The sequence below is a fragment of the Marmota flaviventris genome, chromosome X, assembly GCF_047511675.1.
Source record: "Marmota flaviventris isolate mMarFla1 chromosome X, mMarFla1.hap1, whole genome shotgun sequence".
Lineage (NCBI taxonomy): Eukaryota > Metazoa > Chordata > Mammalia > Rodentia > Sciuridae > Marmota > Marmota flaviventris.
In genome coordinates, this window is record NC_092518.1 from 39,379,093 (window position 1) to 39,394,552 (window position 15,460).

Sequence of the window (15,460 nt, forward strand, 5' to 3'; positions counted from 1 at the left end):
GGAGAAGTCACGCCTCTTCAGTTCAGCCACGCCCTTCATTCTTGCTCTGCCTCACCACAGGGAACAAATCCGATTGGCTTGGAGACAACCTCAAAGGGCGGGGTTGCACACGTTCACAGTGGGAATGAGCAGTGGGGGGAGGCAGCAGGGCGGGGCTAGGCTGTCCTATCTAAGATGGTAAAAGCCAATGATTATCCAGGCCATCTCTTTTAGAAAAGTCATCTTCTCTTGAACCTTTAAAATTCCTGCCTCCCGGGGCATCTCAAGGGACTAGAACAGATTGTCTCATCTTTTTTCCTCCTTGCAAAAGTCCCGTTTGCCACCATGGGAATGTACCAAGTGAGACCGAATAGGGGTAGAGAGTGGTGACCAGCAGCCTGGCCACTGGCTGCTGCTCACCTCGGCGTTAACAAACCTCGGCAAGATCGAAACTGAGTACTAAACCTCCACATTTACCCCTGGCGCCGTTCCAGGGCCGGCGCCACATTCCCCTGTGGGCGCGCAATGGCCGTGCCCCCTCCCGCTGCGGACGCGTCTTTTGGTACAAGCAGTCAGAGGTGAGTCCCCTCCTTCCCACTTCACCCTTTCCAGCGCGTGCGTGCGCATGCGTGGAGCGCAGCGCGCGCGGCGGTTGGGCCGTTGGCTGTTCGGCCCTGGGATCCGCCGCGTCTCCGCGAGCAGTCGGCTCTGAGCCTCGAGCCGCAGTGAGCACTCAGATTCCAGCGGGCGCCAACGAGCCCGGGGGCATCGCCCACAGCGGCCAAGCTCATGGCCGGCTGAGCGGGACGCCGCCTCCGCCTCAGCCACCGCCGCCGCCGCCGCCGCCTCCTCCTCCTCAGCCGGCGGCGGCCCGGGCCCAGCAGCCATGGCCGAAGACTACTGGGACGGGCGCCTGCGGCGAACTGGAGGAGAAGGAGGTCGCGCGGCCTCATCCTGGGCCGCCGCCCCAGGCGCCACCGCGCCGGCCCCGCGGCTCTGAGGTTGCTCGCGCGCCCCCGCCGGTGAGCGCGTCTCCAAGACCTGGGGTGGGGGCTGCTCCTTCTATAGAACCAACCCCGACACCGGGCGGCGCCCCGGGGTCTGGACTGCCAGACTGGCAGGTGCCCCCTTCCTCCAGCGAATTTCCCAGAATGCATCAGGGTGGGGGGTCATTTGTGGCCTCCCTGACCTTGGCCCCGCCCTGGGCCCGTCCTGGGTGCTGGGGATGGGAAGTGCTGTGGGTGCTAAGGGGGAGCAGGGTGACTAAAGGACCAGAGGATGTGGAAATGAGTGACAGAGTAGCTAAAGACTCAAGGTTTGGTAATGGGGGCCTGAGCTGTGCAGGGGTCGGAGCATATAAGGTTTGAGGCCCAGTGTGTGTTAATGGAAGGGGATTGCAGGTCCCTGAGGGATCTGGGGTCTGTTTAGGGGATAGGGTCCCGGGACAACTCTAAGGACTTGCTAGTGGAGGTTTGGGCTGCAGAGGCCCAGTATACGTTAATAGGTGACAGGGTGGTGGAGGTAACAGAAAGTGTGGCGATAAGATCAGGGCTAAGAGGCCTAGTGTGTGGTGATAAGGGTCAAGTTGGTATTAATTTTGTGTATTTGTTAATGGTGGGGCTATAGAGTGTGAGGGTCCAAGGTGTGCTCATGGAGGGACATATAATTGGAGCCCAATGTGTGCTAAAGAGGGTCATGGCCTTAAGGGTGTATGCATGTAGTAATAAAGATCTGGATAGTGTGAGGTCTGGTGTATGCCAAGGGTGTGTAATGGGGACAGGATGGTAGAAGATCTGGGCTTGTGTTAATGGGTATCAGAATTGCATATATGTGTGAAGGAGGATGATGATGAGGGAAGTGTCTTAGTATGTAAGAGCTCAGCACACTAAGGGTCAAGGTGAGGTGTGAGTCCACAAAGGGAATGTGAGACTCCAGAAAGTGCAGGGTAATACTGTATATAAAGTTCTAGTGACTGACTGCTAATGTGGGTTTAAAGTCATAGAGACATGTAAATGTGTACCATCTGGGGGAGAGTCAGCCATATGAAATCTGGAATATAAGGAGTGTCAGAACATTGTAAAGACAATGTGTGTTGGTGTGGCACTGGAATATATTGAGGTTCAAGGGGAACAGTGGTAGAGCTGTGGAGGTCATCTAGTGTATAATAGGGGGAAGCAGGGCTATGAAGAGGGCGTAAGTGTGAACCAACAAGGGTTAAAACTGTGGAGGGATTGAAGCAAAGAGAAACAGAGGTCAGTAATATGTGATGGTGTAGGTGTGCCAAAGTGGATTAGAGCCATGGAGAACTGAAGTGTGTGCTAATGGGGGTCAGGGCTGAATGGAGAGCTGTGTACACTTAATGACGGTCAGACCATTACAGAACAGTGTGTTGTGTATCCCTGGGGAATAGGGCTGAGTAAGGGTTCAGGGTGTGCTAATGGGGAGGCAGGACTTGTAAGGCTATGTGTGTGCTAATAGGGGTCAGGGTGGAATGAAGGTCCAGTTTGTGCTGATGGAAGGGATAGGGTAGTAGAACGACTTGACAAGATGTATGTTAACGATGTTCATAGGTGTGAAGGGGCCTGAGTGTGGGCAAAACCAGTCAGGGATCTTCAAGGTTTACTTTGTGCTATTGAGATCTAGAGCAGTGTGAAGGTTCAGTGAGTGTTAATTCAGGTCAGCTGTAGAGCGTCCCAAGTGCATGTTAGTGTGGGCCAGAATTCTGGGGGGGGACCATACATTGATAGAGGATCGGTACTGTGAAGTGAAGGAGCTAACAGGCAACTGGGGCAGGGAGGGGCCTATGAATGTGGTGCCAAGAATTACTTAGAGGGGCTGAGCATTTGCCAACGGTGTTTAGTGCAATAAGTTAGGGCTTTGAATGCTGCAGTGGAGTTAGAGAAATCATGGATGCTAATGGGAGTTAAGATGTAGTGAGACCTTCTTGAGGGTATGTGCCCATGACGGTCAGAATGAGGAGTTATATGACCATGGGAGTAATAGAGTGTAATAATAACTGTCCCCAGTGGATTGTGTGTTATGAGGTAGCAAATATCCTTCAATATGAGAATAGTCGGAGGATAGGTGTGTGTCCTTGGGGGTCATAAAGGACATATGCCCTTTTAAAAATAGTTGTAGATGGACACAGAATCTTTATTTTATTTATTTTTATGTGGTGCTGAGGATCGAACCCAGTGCCTCACATGCTACAACTGAGCTACAACCCTAGCCCCCTGGGCATATGCCCTTTTTGGGGTAGAGTTATATGTCCAGTTTCTTGCCCCCTTCTTCACTTATTTCAAAATCTATAGGCCCACAAAACTGAAATGATAATAGTTTTGCTGCATATAAATGTTGAAGTGTCTGTTCACAGGGGCCTGCTTAGCTTCTCTAAACTCACCACTGGGAGTATTGCATGATACACAGATTTCCTACCACATCTTCCTAAAGTTTTCAAGAAATGGAACGCCATAACGTATCTAGCCCTTGAGGGTTCCAGAAGTCATGACTACTCTTGTCTCCCTCTCTGTCTTCCATTCAGCCCTACTTAGAGTTTCTCCAACCCCTCCCCCATTCCCTGTCACCACATTCAAAGCAATGGGTATCCATGCCATATGGGGACACAAGGTAGTCTTTGGGAGCTGGCCATGATTTACCTTCCTTAGCCATAGGTCCAGTGTTCAGCCTCCCAGGTCAGGATTTTGTTGTCGATATCCTGGGTTCTCTGTGGATGGACCTCATCCTCTATCTGGGTCTTTCTGTTAGGCTAGACCCTCTTCCCTTCTTGAGGGCAGTGAGTTTAGCCAGACAGAAGCAGGGGTGGGAGCTGCTGAGTTAAGCACTTGATTTCAAGGTAACAGATGACCCATTTCTCTCAAATGCAGCCACAGCCTCATCCTCGACCTCCTATCTAGCTCTACTTCCCTTGGGCCCAGGGCCATCTTAGTCCCTGCTGTTAGTCCAGATGGTTCCTGGGCCAGGTCTTTCCCCCTCTTCACTGGCCCAGAGCCCAGGAGGAAGCAGAAGAAGGCCAGCTTAAACCTTTTGATGGCCCCATTCTCTCTAGCAGCCCATCTAGGTCATATTCCTGGACCAGCATCTCTGGGCCACCTTTTTTTGGGTTGTTCATGAGTAGCAGGGACTCAACCACCTCAGCAGAGGTTGGTCCTATGTGATCATTTGTTTCTGTCATATGTACTTTTTGAGCATGCTTTCTGTGTCAGTAACTATTTCAGTCCTCAGGATATATGTGAGACCAAAACAGACAGAAATCTATCCTGTTGGTGCTACTATCTAGTTGTGGTGAGGAGATAGACAGTAAAGAGCAAAGAGACCAATAAATAGATGGTGTCATTTCTAAGGAGATAATAAGTGCTGGGTGATCTACTTCAGGATGGTTGAGATTTTTAAATAGGGTTATTCATAGAGGTCTCATGAAGAAGGTGACATTTGAGCAATGAAATGAAGTGGGTGGGGAGTGAGCTATTTTACATTCTGCACGAAGGGTGTCTTAGGTATCAGGAACAACCAGTGCAAAGGCCCTGAGGTAGGACTGCTGAGTGTAGTTGTACGATGACAACCGGGAATGGTCAAGGGGGAGGTGAGGCCAGAGAGGTAACAGGGGCAAATGAGATAAGGGCCACATTGAGGACTGGGGCGTTAATTTGGGGGGTGATAAAGAAAATGTACGTTGTCTAGTAGAGGGAAAAAAGTGACCTGGCTTGTGAAAATCTGAGATGGACACTGTGGGTCCCAACTGGATTGAACCTTTCCAGCAGCTCTGAGGACAACTAGGGTATACTGAGATGGCCCCTCCCAACTCCACACAGTGGTTGGGTCTGGACAGGAACTCCGCACCCCCTATCTGGGTAGAGCAGTGGGGTAGTCCACTAGTCACCATGACAATGGTTGCTGGGGGAGTCCTGAGGGTCCTTGTAGCCACAGGGAGCATTCTGCCTTGGCAGTTGGGGGCGATGTGGGGCTGGTACCAGCGGAACATGCCATTCTATGGGCGCGCCCGGGGCTATGTCACTGGTCCCTCAGTTCTGGGCGAGCCCCTTGTCCCACCTGTGGCTGGGTCCATCACTACCGCTGCACCTGAGATTGCCTGCTGTGGAGCCCTCTGCTCCCACAGTGAGGTTGCCACCGTGGAGACCAACAATCTACTGGGTGGGCCCTTGCCCTCAGCCAGCCACCCAATTCTGAGTACCCAGGTGGGCTACTTAGGAGTGTTTATATCAGTACTCCCAATAGGTTGTCATAGGTTTTAGTGTGCCCATGGTAGTCAAGCAAATGCTAATGTGGGACCCATTTCTATTCATGTCCCCTGCTCAGGTCGCCATGGATCGGATGAAGAAGATCAAACGGCAGCTGTCAATGACACTCCGAGGGGGCCGAGGCATAGATAAGACCAATGGTGCCCCTGAGCAGATAGGTCTGGATGAGAGTGGTGGTGGTGGTGGCAGCGACCTCGGAGAGGCTCCAACACGTGCTGCCCCTGGGGAACCTCGCTCTGGACGGGGCCCACTTAGCTCTGCACCAGGTTAGTCCACTGACTACTACTTCTCCTTGCTCCCAGTCCCCAGGTGCTGTCTCCCAGCCAAATTCCTCTTAGACTTGTGTTATTTTCATTTTCCTTTCTTTTTCTCCCTTTCCCTACAATTCTTTCTTAACATACTGTCTGTCTTTCCATTGGTGCTCCTTTCCTTGGCTTTGTGTCCATGCTCCACGGGAAAGGGTACCTTGCCTATTAGAGTTGCCCCAAGACTCCCTCTGCCCTTCTGCACTCTGTGATATGATAGCCCTAAGGCCTCTTGGCACTCTGCCAGCCCCGGGGCCTGCCTTCCTAGGGCCTTTGGTTACCTCTGCTGCCACCTGCCTTCTGGCCCTGGGCCAGCCGCAGTCTCCGCTCATCCCTGGAATGAGGTGCTCCACTAGGTGACTACTTTTGCCTGTCATCCCCCCACACACCCTTTCAACCTCTTCTAGGCCCACCTGGGCTTCCCTGGGCTCCACTACCCTGTCCCTGAGGGACTCAAGGCTGTTTCCTGGGGCCATGTGCATACATGGGAATGATGAGGGAATGTGTTGTGTGTGTGAGGGGGGTGTTCTTGACCCCACCTGGCCTGCCTTCCCCCATCCCTACCACCAGAGATTGTGCACGAGGACTTGAAGATGGGGTCAGATGGGGAGAGTGACCAGGCTTCAGCCACATCCTCGGATGAGGTGCAGTCTCCAGTGAGAGTGCGCATGCGCAACCATCCCCCACGCAAGATCTCCACTGAGGTGCTTAACCCCCGTCTTGGTGATGGAGGAGCTGGAAAAGGGGTTGGGTCTGGGGAAGTAGAACTCATGGTCCTGTTTTTCCCTTGTCTTGCCTGCTAGGACATCAACAAGCGCCTGTCACTCCCAGCCGACATCCGGTTGCCCGAGGGCTACCTTGAGAAGCTGACCCTCAATAGCCCCATCTTTGACAAGCCCCTCAGCCGCCGCCTCCGCCGCGTCAGCCTGGTGAGCACCTTCTCTTCCTGCTCTCTCCTCCTCTTGCTCCTCTCCTAATGCCATCCCTTGGGCCTGCTTCAACCTGCCTCCTTCATCCCACAGTCTGAGATCGGCTTTGGGAAACTGGAGACCTACATCAAGTTGGACAAGCTGGGTGAGGTGAGAGACGGCCAAAAGGTCCATGGTGGGGATGGAGGTCAGTAGAAACTCCCTGCAGCCTCATAGCACCTCTTGTCACACTTCCTTACACCCCAGGGTACCTATGCCACCGTCTACAAAGGCAAAAGCAAGCTCACAGACAACCTTGTGGCACTAAAGGAAATCAGACTGGAACATGAAGAGGGGGCACCTTGCACCGCCATCCGGGAAGGTACAGACCCCATCTCATATGGGGGTTATTCCCCATGGCACACAAACATTCCATGGTGAGGATAAAAACTAGAGGTTCTGGGAAACCTTTCTCAATGCTCTGGACTTCCTGAGAATGCCCATCACCCACATATCCAGGTATTAGAGTAACCAGGAATCTGTAAATGAACCAGGGAAGGTGAATGAATTGCAAACCATGGTGCCTGCTTTGGTTCTGAGAGTACCCCTTAAAGTGTTCAGAATAGCACCTGGAATGGATTTGCGTTGTATAGAAAGTAAGCATGAAGACTGGGGATGTGGCTCAAGCGGTAGCGTGCTCGCCTGGCATGCGTGGGGTGCTGGGTTCGATCCTCAGCACCACATACAAATAAAATAAAGATGTTGTGTCCACTGAAAACTAAAAAATAAATATTAAAAAATTCTCCCTCTCCCCCTCTAAAAAAAAAAGAAAGTAAGCATGAAAACTCAGTTTCACACTGTGCTACAGGCCTGTATACTGAGGATTGGAGCAACTCCCCTTCCCAGAAACCAAAATCAGACTGTAAAAACCTAGTATCTTATGAACCTGGTGCAGCAATCCAAGGTTCTTGTTTCGTACATGTCTCTGCGCTTTATTTTCCACATTTGGAACATGGAGGCACCTTCCTGGCATAGGGTGGGTTAGAGCCAGTTGCTGTGAGATGTTACCTCATGGGGAAAGAAGGAAATGCTGGGCTTATCCCTATCTGGTCCATGTCCTCACTTTTGTCCTGAGAATGGGACTCTGACTCTTGCTCCATCTCATTCCCATGCTTCCTGCAGTGTCCCTGCTCAAGGACCTCAAGCATGCCAACATTGTTACACTACATGACATTATCCACACGGAGAAGTCCCTCACCCTTGTCTTTGAGTACCTGGTAAGGTTGGGTGGCAGTGGGTCCTGGAGGGAGGTGGGGAGATGGCCAAGAGCTTCTGGATGTGATGCTGTTCCTGTATTGCCTCTTTTCTCCTCAGGACAAGGACCTGAAGCAGTACCTGGATGACTGTGGGAATGTCATCAACATGCACAACGTGAAAGTGGGTGTGGGGCAAGAAGCAGGGACAGGAGGGGGACTCCACCCACTCACTCCACTGCACCCCCAAAATCTTCCAGAAATGGCCATTCCCATTTGACTTTTTTTGCTGGGAATGCTTGACATTGGGTGCCTGTCCTCTTTTGTTTAACAAAGCTCTGGGCTCAATGTGTTTGGGAGGGAGCAGTTCCTGCCTGCTGGGGGTTGGGCTGGTGGATATCCTTTGACCTCTGCCTGTCATTCCTGGGTTCCCAGCTGTTCCTGTTCCAGCTGCTCCGTGGCCTGGCCTACTGCCACCGGCAGAAGGTGCTACACCGAGACCTCAAGCCCCAGAACCTGCTCATCAACGAGAGGGGAGAACTCAAGCTGGCTGACTTTGGTACCACCAGCCTCCCCCTTCTTCCTCTCTTTCCCGCAGCCTTATTCTCCCACCACTCCCCTTCCCCATGGCCACTTAGTCTCATTTCCCATCAGCCTTTCTAAACTTTGCCTAGGACACCCTCTACCCACTGCCCGTGATCTCCTTATTCCAGCTGCCCCTTCTCTTTGCTGCCCAGGCCTGGCCCGTGCCAAGTCAATCCCAACGAAGACATACTCAAATGAAGTGGTGACACTGTGGTACCGGCCCCCTGACATCCTTCTCGGTTCCACGGACTACTCCACCCAGATTGACATGTGGTGAGGAGAGGTGGAAGTATAGCAGGGCCAGGTGGTGAAGGGGGTGGCTATTGCAGCCACGCCACCCAGCCAACTGCCTCCCTGTTCACTGTGCCCTCCCTGCCCAGGGGTGTGGGCTGTATCTTCTATGAGATGGCCACAGGCCGGCCCCTCTTCCCGGGCTCCACGGTGGAGGAGCAGCTGCACTTCATCTTCCGCATCTTGGGTGAGGAATGCATAGGCCCTAGGAGCTATGGGCACATGAAGGGAGGATATGAGATGTTTGGAATCAAACAACTCCTCCCTGTTAGGAACCCCAACTGAGGAGACATGGCCAGGCATCCTGTCTAATGAGGAGTTCAAGACATACAACTACCCCAAGTACCGAGCTGAGGCCCTTTTGAGCCACGCACCCCGGTGAGGCTGGTGGGTGGGGTGGGCATTAGGGACCAGAGTGTCCAAACTCAATGTAAAACAGATTCCCTTGTCCTTGTGGTAGACTTGATAGCGATGGGGCTGACCTCCTCACCAAGCTGCTACAGGTGAGACCATTTTCCTGGACCAGTCTTAGGGGTGGGGAGGTTCCAGATATGGGGACACAATGACCCCCAGGGGCTCTGAGGCTGGCAGGAAGGAGAGACCTTCTCATTGAAAATACTAATGCACCTACTTCCCCCCAACTCAGTTTGAGGGTCGCAATCGGATCTCCGCAGAGGATGCCATGAAACATCCATTCTTTCTCAGCCTGGGAGAGCGGATCCACAAACTTCCTGACAGTAAGTAGAGTTGGAGAATGGATGAACTGGGGCAGGGATTGTGGGGAACAAGACTCCTTGGGACAGCTGAGCTGGTTGTGAGGGTTCTAGCTGTGCCATCTCTAAAGAGACATCTTTGTTCATACAGTATAATGGGTTGTATTTACTAAAATATTTTTTTGGTTTTCAGTTCCTTTACCTTTCACAAAAATTTTCAAACATACAGTACATAAAAGACATTTCCTTATATATGTGCTAAAAAATGCACAAAGCTTAACTGTACAATGCAGTTAATTTTCACATACTAAGCACACCCATGTAGCCAACACACAAGTCAAGAAATGAAGATAGAAGCTTCCCTTGAGCTCCCTCACATCATCTTGGTTATTCCAGGCCCATTGTTGTTTTTGTTTGTTTGTGGTATTGGGGTTGAAACCGTGGGCAATTTGCCACTGAGTTTCATCCTCAGCCCTTTTTAAAATTTTGAGACAGAGTCTCATCAAGTTGCCCAGGCTGACCTTGAACTTGCCATCTTCCTGCTTCAGCCTCCCAAGTAAGAGTAGCTGAGGTAATCAGCAGGACCATTTTTAATGCCACTTTTTAAAAATAAGAAAATTCATTTAACCCAATAAATGCTTGTTAACCTTTGCTGAGCATGGTAGCGCACCCAACTACTTGGGAGACCGAGGCAAGAAGATGGCAAAATGTTATAAACAATAATAAAAAGGGCTGGAGATGTAGCTCAGTAGAGTATTCTTGGTTTCAATCCCCAATACTGCCAAAAAACAAAAACAGAAACAAAAAATATGATGAGTTCACACAAGTACTATAACAATTCATCAACTCAGCTAATGTGGTTTTCTCTACTTCCCTCTGATTATTTTGAATCAAATCCAATCCCATAGATATATATTCATCCTTAAATAATTTGGGCATATTTATCTATGAACAATTTTTTAGACAATGTTATCTTACCTAAAACAATTGGCCCACTGGGTTACATCATATATAAAAAATGCAGGACGTTATGGCACACACCTGTAATCCCAGTGGTTACCGAGGCTGAGATAGGAGGATCACAAGTTCAAGGACAGCCTCAGTAAAATAAAAATAAAAAGGTCTGTGAATGTAGCTCAGTGGTAAAGGGTCCCTGAGCTCAATCCCCATTATCAAAATAATGGTTTAAATCAGATTCTAAAATACCATCCATGACCTGGACTTAACAGGTAGTCATTGCAATACCATTATCACTCTTGAAAATAACTTCTTTGTAACATGCAATAATCCACATCCCATATTCTCTAGTTGTAGCTGGTTTGTGTGTGGAATTATTTGATGAATGAAAGGCCTCTTGAAAAATAGGCAACTTAGAGCTAGGGTTGTAGCTCATTGGTTGACCACATGCATGAGGCACTGGATTCTATTCTCAGCACCACACATACATACATAAAATATTGTGTCCATCTACAACTAAAATATTTTTTTTTAAATGGGCAACTTGGTCTAATTCCTTCAGTGGGACCATACAGGGGCTGGTCTTGGATGGCCCCATGGGTTATCCCTTACATAGGTGTCTCTTCCACCCACAGCTACTTCCATATTTGCACTAAAGGAGATCCAGCTACAAAAGGAGGCCAATCTTCGGTCCTCATCAATGCCTGACTCAGGTAGGTGTGGCACCTCCCTTGTCCCTGCCCCTGCCCCTGCCCCACCCACCTACCTGCTTGCCCACCAACAGCCATCTGCTCTGCTTTCCCCTGCAGGCAGGCCAGCTTTCCGTGTGGTGGACACCGAGTTCTAAGCCAAGTTCTAAGCCACAGACCGAGGTCCCAGCAGGCAGCGGCTGGAGGGATGCCACACCCCTCACAGGGCAGACCCCAACTGTATCCTCCCTGCTTGCTGCCTGCCTACCTGCCTGAGCCACACTCACCTGCCCACTTGTCCCCTGCCACCTGCCCAAACACCCAACCATTGGCCTGTCAACCCACCCATTGGCCTGTCTGCTGGGTGCTAACAAAGCTCTCATCACTCCTTTGCTTGGTCTGTCTGTCTGTCTCTCTTTCTCTGTCTCGGTAGTTGCCGGCGGACAGCATGGCCGTGCCAGCCTCCCACACTGAGGCCAGGCCTACCCCTCCTCATCATATCCTCTCCCAGGACCACTACCCCATGGCCAGCCAGGGGTCTGGAGCTAGCCCAGGCTGGGGCTCTTGACTCAGACAAGAAGGTGGCAATGCCTTGGGTCTGAGGCATTCTCTACCTGCTTTCCTGCCTGCCCCATCTGCCTCATGTTGTGTGGGCCTTTTTTTTTGTTTGTTTGTTTGTTTCATTCATTGTTTATTTTTTAATTATTTTAAATGAGGTTTTCATTTTTTTAAATGCAATATCTGTGTATACAGACTGGCTGGGCCCCACCCCCTGTGTGAGGGAGGCCCTCCCACAGTATTTTGTGCAATGAAGCCCCACTCCCAGCCTTTCAGAGAGGCAGGGACACAGCCCCTATTTGGAACCCTGACCATCACCAGACCCTGGGATCGGCTATGGGAAAGCATGCCTCGGCCACTCGCCTTCCTCCCTTGCCTGCCATTCCCAGCTGCAGGGGGATCTGTAAATTGCTGGAGACTCTGGGAGATGGACAAGTTGTGGGGGGAGATCCCACTCTTTCCCTCCTACAGTCCTGTAGCCGGACCTCCTTCCTTCTCAGGGTCTCCCCAGCCCAGCCCAGCCCTCCTGCCCTGTCTCACTCGGTGCTGTTGAGTAGGGGCCCTGCCAGGAAGGAACTGACCAACTTAGCCAGGAGCCATAGTGTGTATACATGCATAAGCAGGGACAGAGGGACACATGGGGGGTTTGTGCCCAGTTGTTGCTCCCTAACCCCTGGGAGGGTGAGACAGGGCAGGGACAGTCTCCAGGGTCATCCCTGGATGGGTGGTTACCTCCCCTTCCTCTACCCTAAGCCCTTGGGGCCCTTAAACGGGGTGGGAGGGCAAGGGTGGGAGCCTTCCTAATGGGATTTGGGGGGTTGGGTTCCCGAATGCACCATAATCGCTGTATGAAATATTAAAAAGTTTAAAGTGAAAAGCCTGATTGCAAATCCCTGTAAAGGGGTGGGGGCTCAAGCTGGGGTGATTTCTAGAAACTTGGAGAATTCATACCTGGTCCCCATCATCTAGGAGAGCATTGGGAGTAGGCCAGGGACATGGTGTGATTATGAACAAGACCTGATAGATTGTACATATAATGGTGGAACATCCAATTGAAGCAGGAAGGGCAGGCTGAAGAGTGTTGATGGGCTGAGAATCAAGCAGAGAGGAGTTAGATATATCCAGCAATAAGAGCCTGACAGGGTAGAGGCAGGGGCTGTAGAGAAGCTGTTTGAAGGACACTGAAAGCCCCAGGGTGTAGGGATGAAGCAAAGAGGCCCAGTGTGACCACCACATATCTGACCAGGACTGATTGGAGAAGAAATGAGATAAGGTTAGATTTTGGACTTCTGAGTAGGTAGAGGAAGAATCCTTTAATACATGGATTAAGTTCAGGAGTGGGATCACAGAGCTGGAAGTTTTGGATTACTGGTGTCCAAGAAGTAGTGGAAACCATGGGCATGGGTGAGGCGATCTTGGGAAGAGGTCCCAGACTGGGACTTACCCTCATGTGGGGATAGTTGAGGTTTTAATTTACTCAAAGTTTTTTCTGTCCTGTAAATTCTAGCTCACATGCCCTGAATCAAGAATAGACAACAGGCTGAAGTGGTGAGGTGGGCAGGGCAGGCAAATGCTGCAAGTAATTGTAAGCCTAATTAAGTGGCTTTTTCTTGAAACCCAGTGGTGGTAACCTGAAGACCTCCAATCACACCACTGTGTCCTTGTATGCATTTTGATGGTATTTCAACTTGTAGTTTCATGGTGCCATAGTGGCTGCCATGTCCCCAGAGATGGGAATGCAAGCCTGGAAAACAGGACACCCTGTTTTCTTGTAACAGGGCTGGAAATTTCACAAGCTCCTCAGCAGATTTCCTGTGCTATCCATCTCTTAGGTAGAATCAGAAGATATGGGCCACCTATGGCAGCAAGAGAGGCTGGAAAAATGAGGACTTTGCAAAGGGGGATGAGATTGCCAGGCCAGACATAAGAGAACTGGAATTCACCCAATTGCTCTAGGAATCCGTAGGGTTATTGGTATGAGCAGAATCTGGTTTCGGAAAGGTGAAGAAACCAAGACTAGGGCTGGGGATGTAGCTCAGTGATAGCATGTACCAGGCCCTGGGTTCAACTCCCAGTATCTCAAAAAAAAAAACAAAAGTCTAGGGCTGGGAAGGAAGGCTTCTTGGATTTACCTGGTTGCCCAGGTAAATGGGAAGGGACAGTTTGCAGAGGGGCAAATTAAGTGAATTTGACAAGATTCAGTTGGGCTTGAAGAGCAGTTCTTTGTCATGTGTCAGATCCAACTCAAATGCCACTTTCTTTGGGGGCCCCAAGTGAAAGAAGTGCTTTTTCCCCTACAGGGCTTACACAACCCTCAGGGTATTGTGACCCCTTATCTGTGGCATGTCTGGTTTGGGGGCTGGAATTATGTATGAGTTACAGAGATTAATCTCTGTCTCACAGAGGTTAACTGAAAATGAAATAAATTATGAGGTTGTGTGTGGGTGAGGAGGATTGAAATTGTGCAAGGAGACAGACATGTATGGATATGGGCCTAGGAATGTGTAAAAGCAAGGTTTTTGCCTGTGGTAAATCGGTAATAGTAGCGAAGGAAGTCACTGAAACAGTCCTGGAATCTTGATGAGCCTGTCTTAGGGGAGTTTGGGACAGCCAGGTGGGGACTGCCAACAGGTAGATAAACATGCAGAGAGCCCCACAGAGAAAAAATTCAATCACCAACCAGTAGAGCTGGGAGCCCTAACAGAAAAAAATAGTAGCATAAACTAGCATAGTGTTTTTCAACCAGGGACAACGCCCACAGGGGACATTTAATAATATCTGGAGGGAGAAATTTGGCTGTCCTGAAGGGTGCCACTGTTATCTAGTAGTAGTGCCAGGGATGTAACTGAACAGCTTGCAAAGTTCCCCACAATGCAGAAATGACAGTAGTGCAGAGGCTGAGAAAGAAACCTGGCCTAGCACAATGCTTCTCAAACTTAAGCCTCAGGATCCCTTTTTTATATTCTTAAAAATATTGAGGACACCTAAAGACCTTTTGTTTAGATCAGGTAGTCTCTGGATATTTCCACAATACACACATGAGAGGAGTGAAAAAGTATTTTGAAAATAGTTAGACTCTGAAACCCCTGAGAGGATTTCCTGGGCAGAAAGCCCTGGAGCACAGTTTGACAATCTCGGGCCTGGTGTTTAAGGTCACACTTCTAGAACCAGATTTCCTGAGTTGGAACTACAACTCCAGCACTTATTAGCTGGGGGACAATGTGTTAACATTTCTGGTCCTCAGTTACCCCCACTGTTGCCCATGGAAGGCAAATAATAGTACCTGCTGCCTGAGGCTACTATTTAAATCCAACAACACACTTAAACTGGGCAGACTACTAGTTATTATTGCTGTGACTCCAACACACAACAGGAGCCTGGGGCTGACTTGCCTTCATCACTTTTGTCTACCGAATAAATCTAGTTCAGGAAGGGAAAAAAAAATGGCCTGCAGGCCAAGGTGGTTATCTGGAGGAGACCTCTTTTGCATTGGGTCTTGATGGATGAGAAGGGTTGTAGAATGAAAGGAGGGCACTCTGGTCAGGCTAACAAAAGTGCCACTCCCAGGATAGGGGTCCGCAGTACTTAGCAGAGAATCAGCAGAAAAGCTTTGGGGCCTTTGTGATTCCCTGAACACTCCTTAATATGTCCTTGCCCACCATGGGAAACTCAGCCTCCGCCTTCCAGGCAACCTTTTACCCTAACTCAACATGGCGTTAGAATCCCAGAGAGCACTATTGTCTTTCTTAGTTACCAACTGGGGGTTTTACCCTGTGTATGGGTTGCAGAGATCACAGCCCACCGCCCGATGCCCGCCTAGCCCTTCGACGCGTCCGAGCGAGGGGCCCATTTCCAAGATGGCAGGAGCCCCCTGACTGTTTGGGGGGCTCTGCTTCCGTTTCCGGGATCAGAATCCGGAAGTGGCAGTTGAGGGTCCTCTTCCTAT

General features: G+C 50.3%; 1 protein-coding gene across 2 annotated transcripts; it reads left to right on the forward strand.

The window, feature by feature from the left end:
- Window positions 1-611: 611 nt before the first annotated feature.
- Cdk16 (cyclin dependent kinase 16) lies at window positions 612-12,391 on the forward strand. 2 transcript variants are annotated; one of them, XM_071605988.1, is made up of 16 exons: window positions 612-1,001; window positions 5,314-5,521; window positions 6,131-6,264; window positions 6,364-6,489; window positions 6,583-6,639; window positions 6,736-6,850; window positions 7,651-7,745; window positions 7,843-7,905; window positions 8,157-8,280; window positions 8,459-8,579; window positions 8,687-8,784; window positions 8,870-8,975; window positions 9,058-9,100; window positions 9,244-9,334; window positions 10,903-10,980; window positions 11,390-12,391. In XM_071605988.1, the coding sequence occupies exons 2-16, from the start codon at window positions 5,320-5,322 to the stop codon at window positions 11,428-11,430; spliced, it is 1,494 nt and encodes a 497-aa protein (XP_071462089.1). In that variant the 5' UTR covers window positions 612-1,001; window positions 5,314-5,319; the 3' UTR covers window positions 11,431-12,391. The 2 variants fall into 2 exon arrangements, with proteins under 2 accessions (XP_071462089.1, XP_027783087.1); XM_027927286.2 differs by lacking the exon at window positions 11,390-12,391 and adding an exon at window positions 11,077-11,360 and having other exon boundaries at window positions 613-1,001.
- The last annotated feature ends 3,069 nt before the right edge of the window (window positions 12,392-15,460 follow it).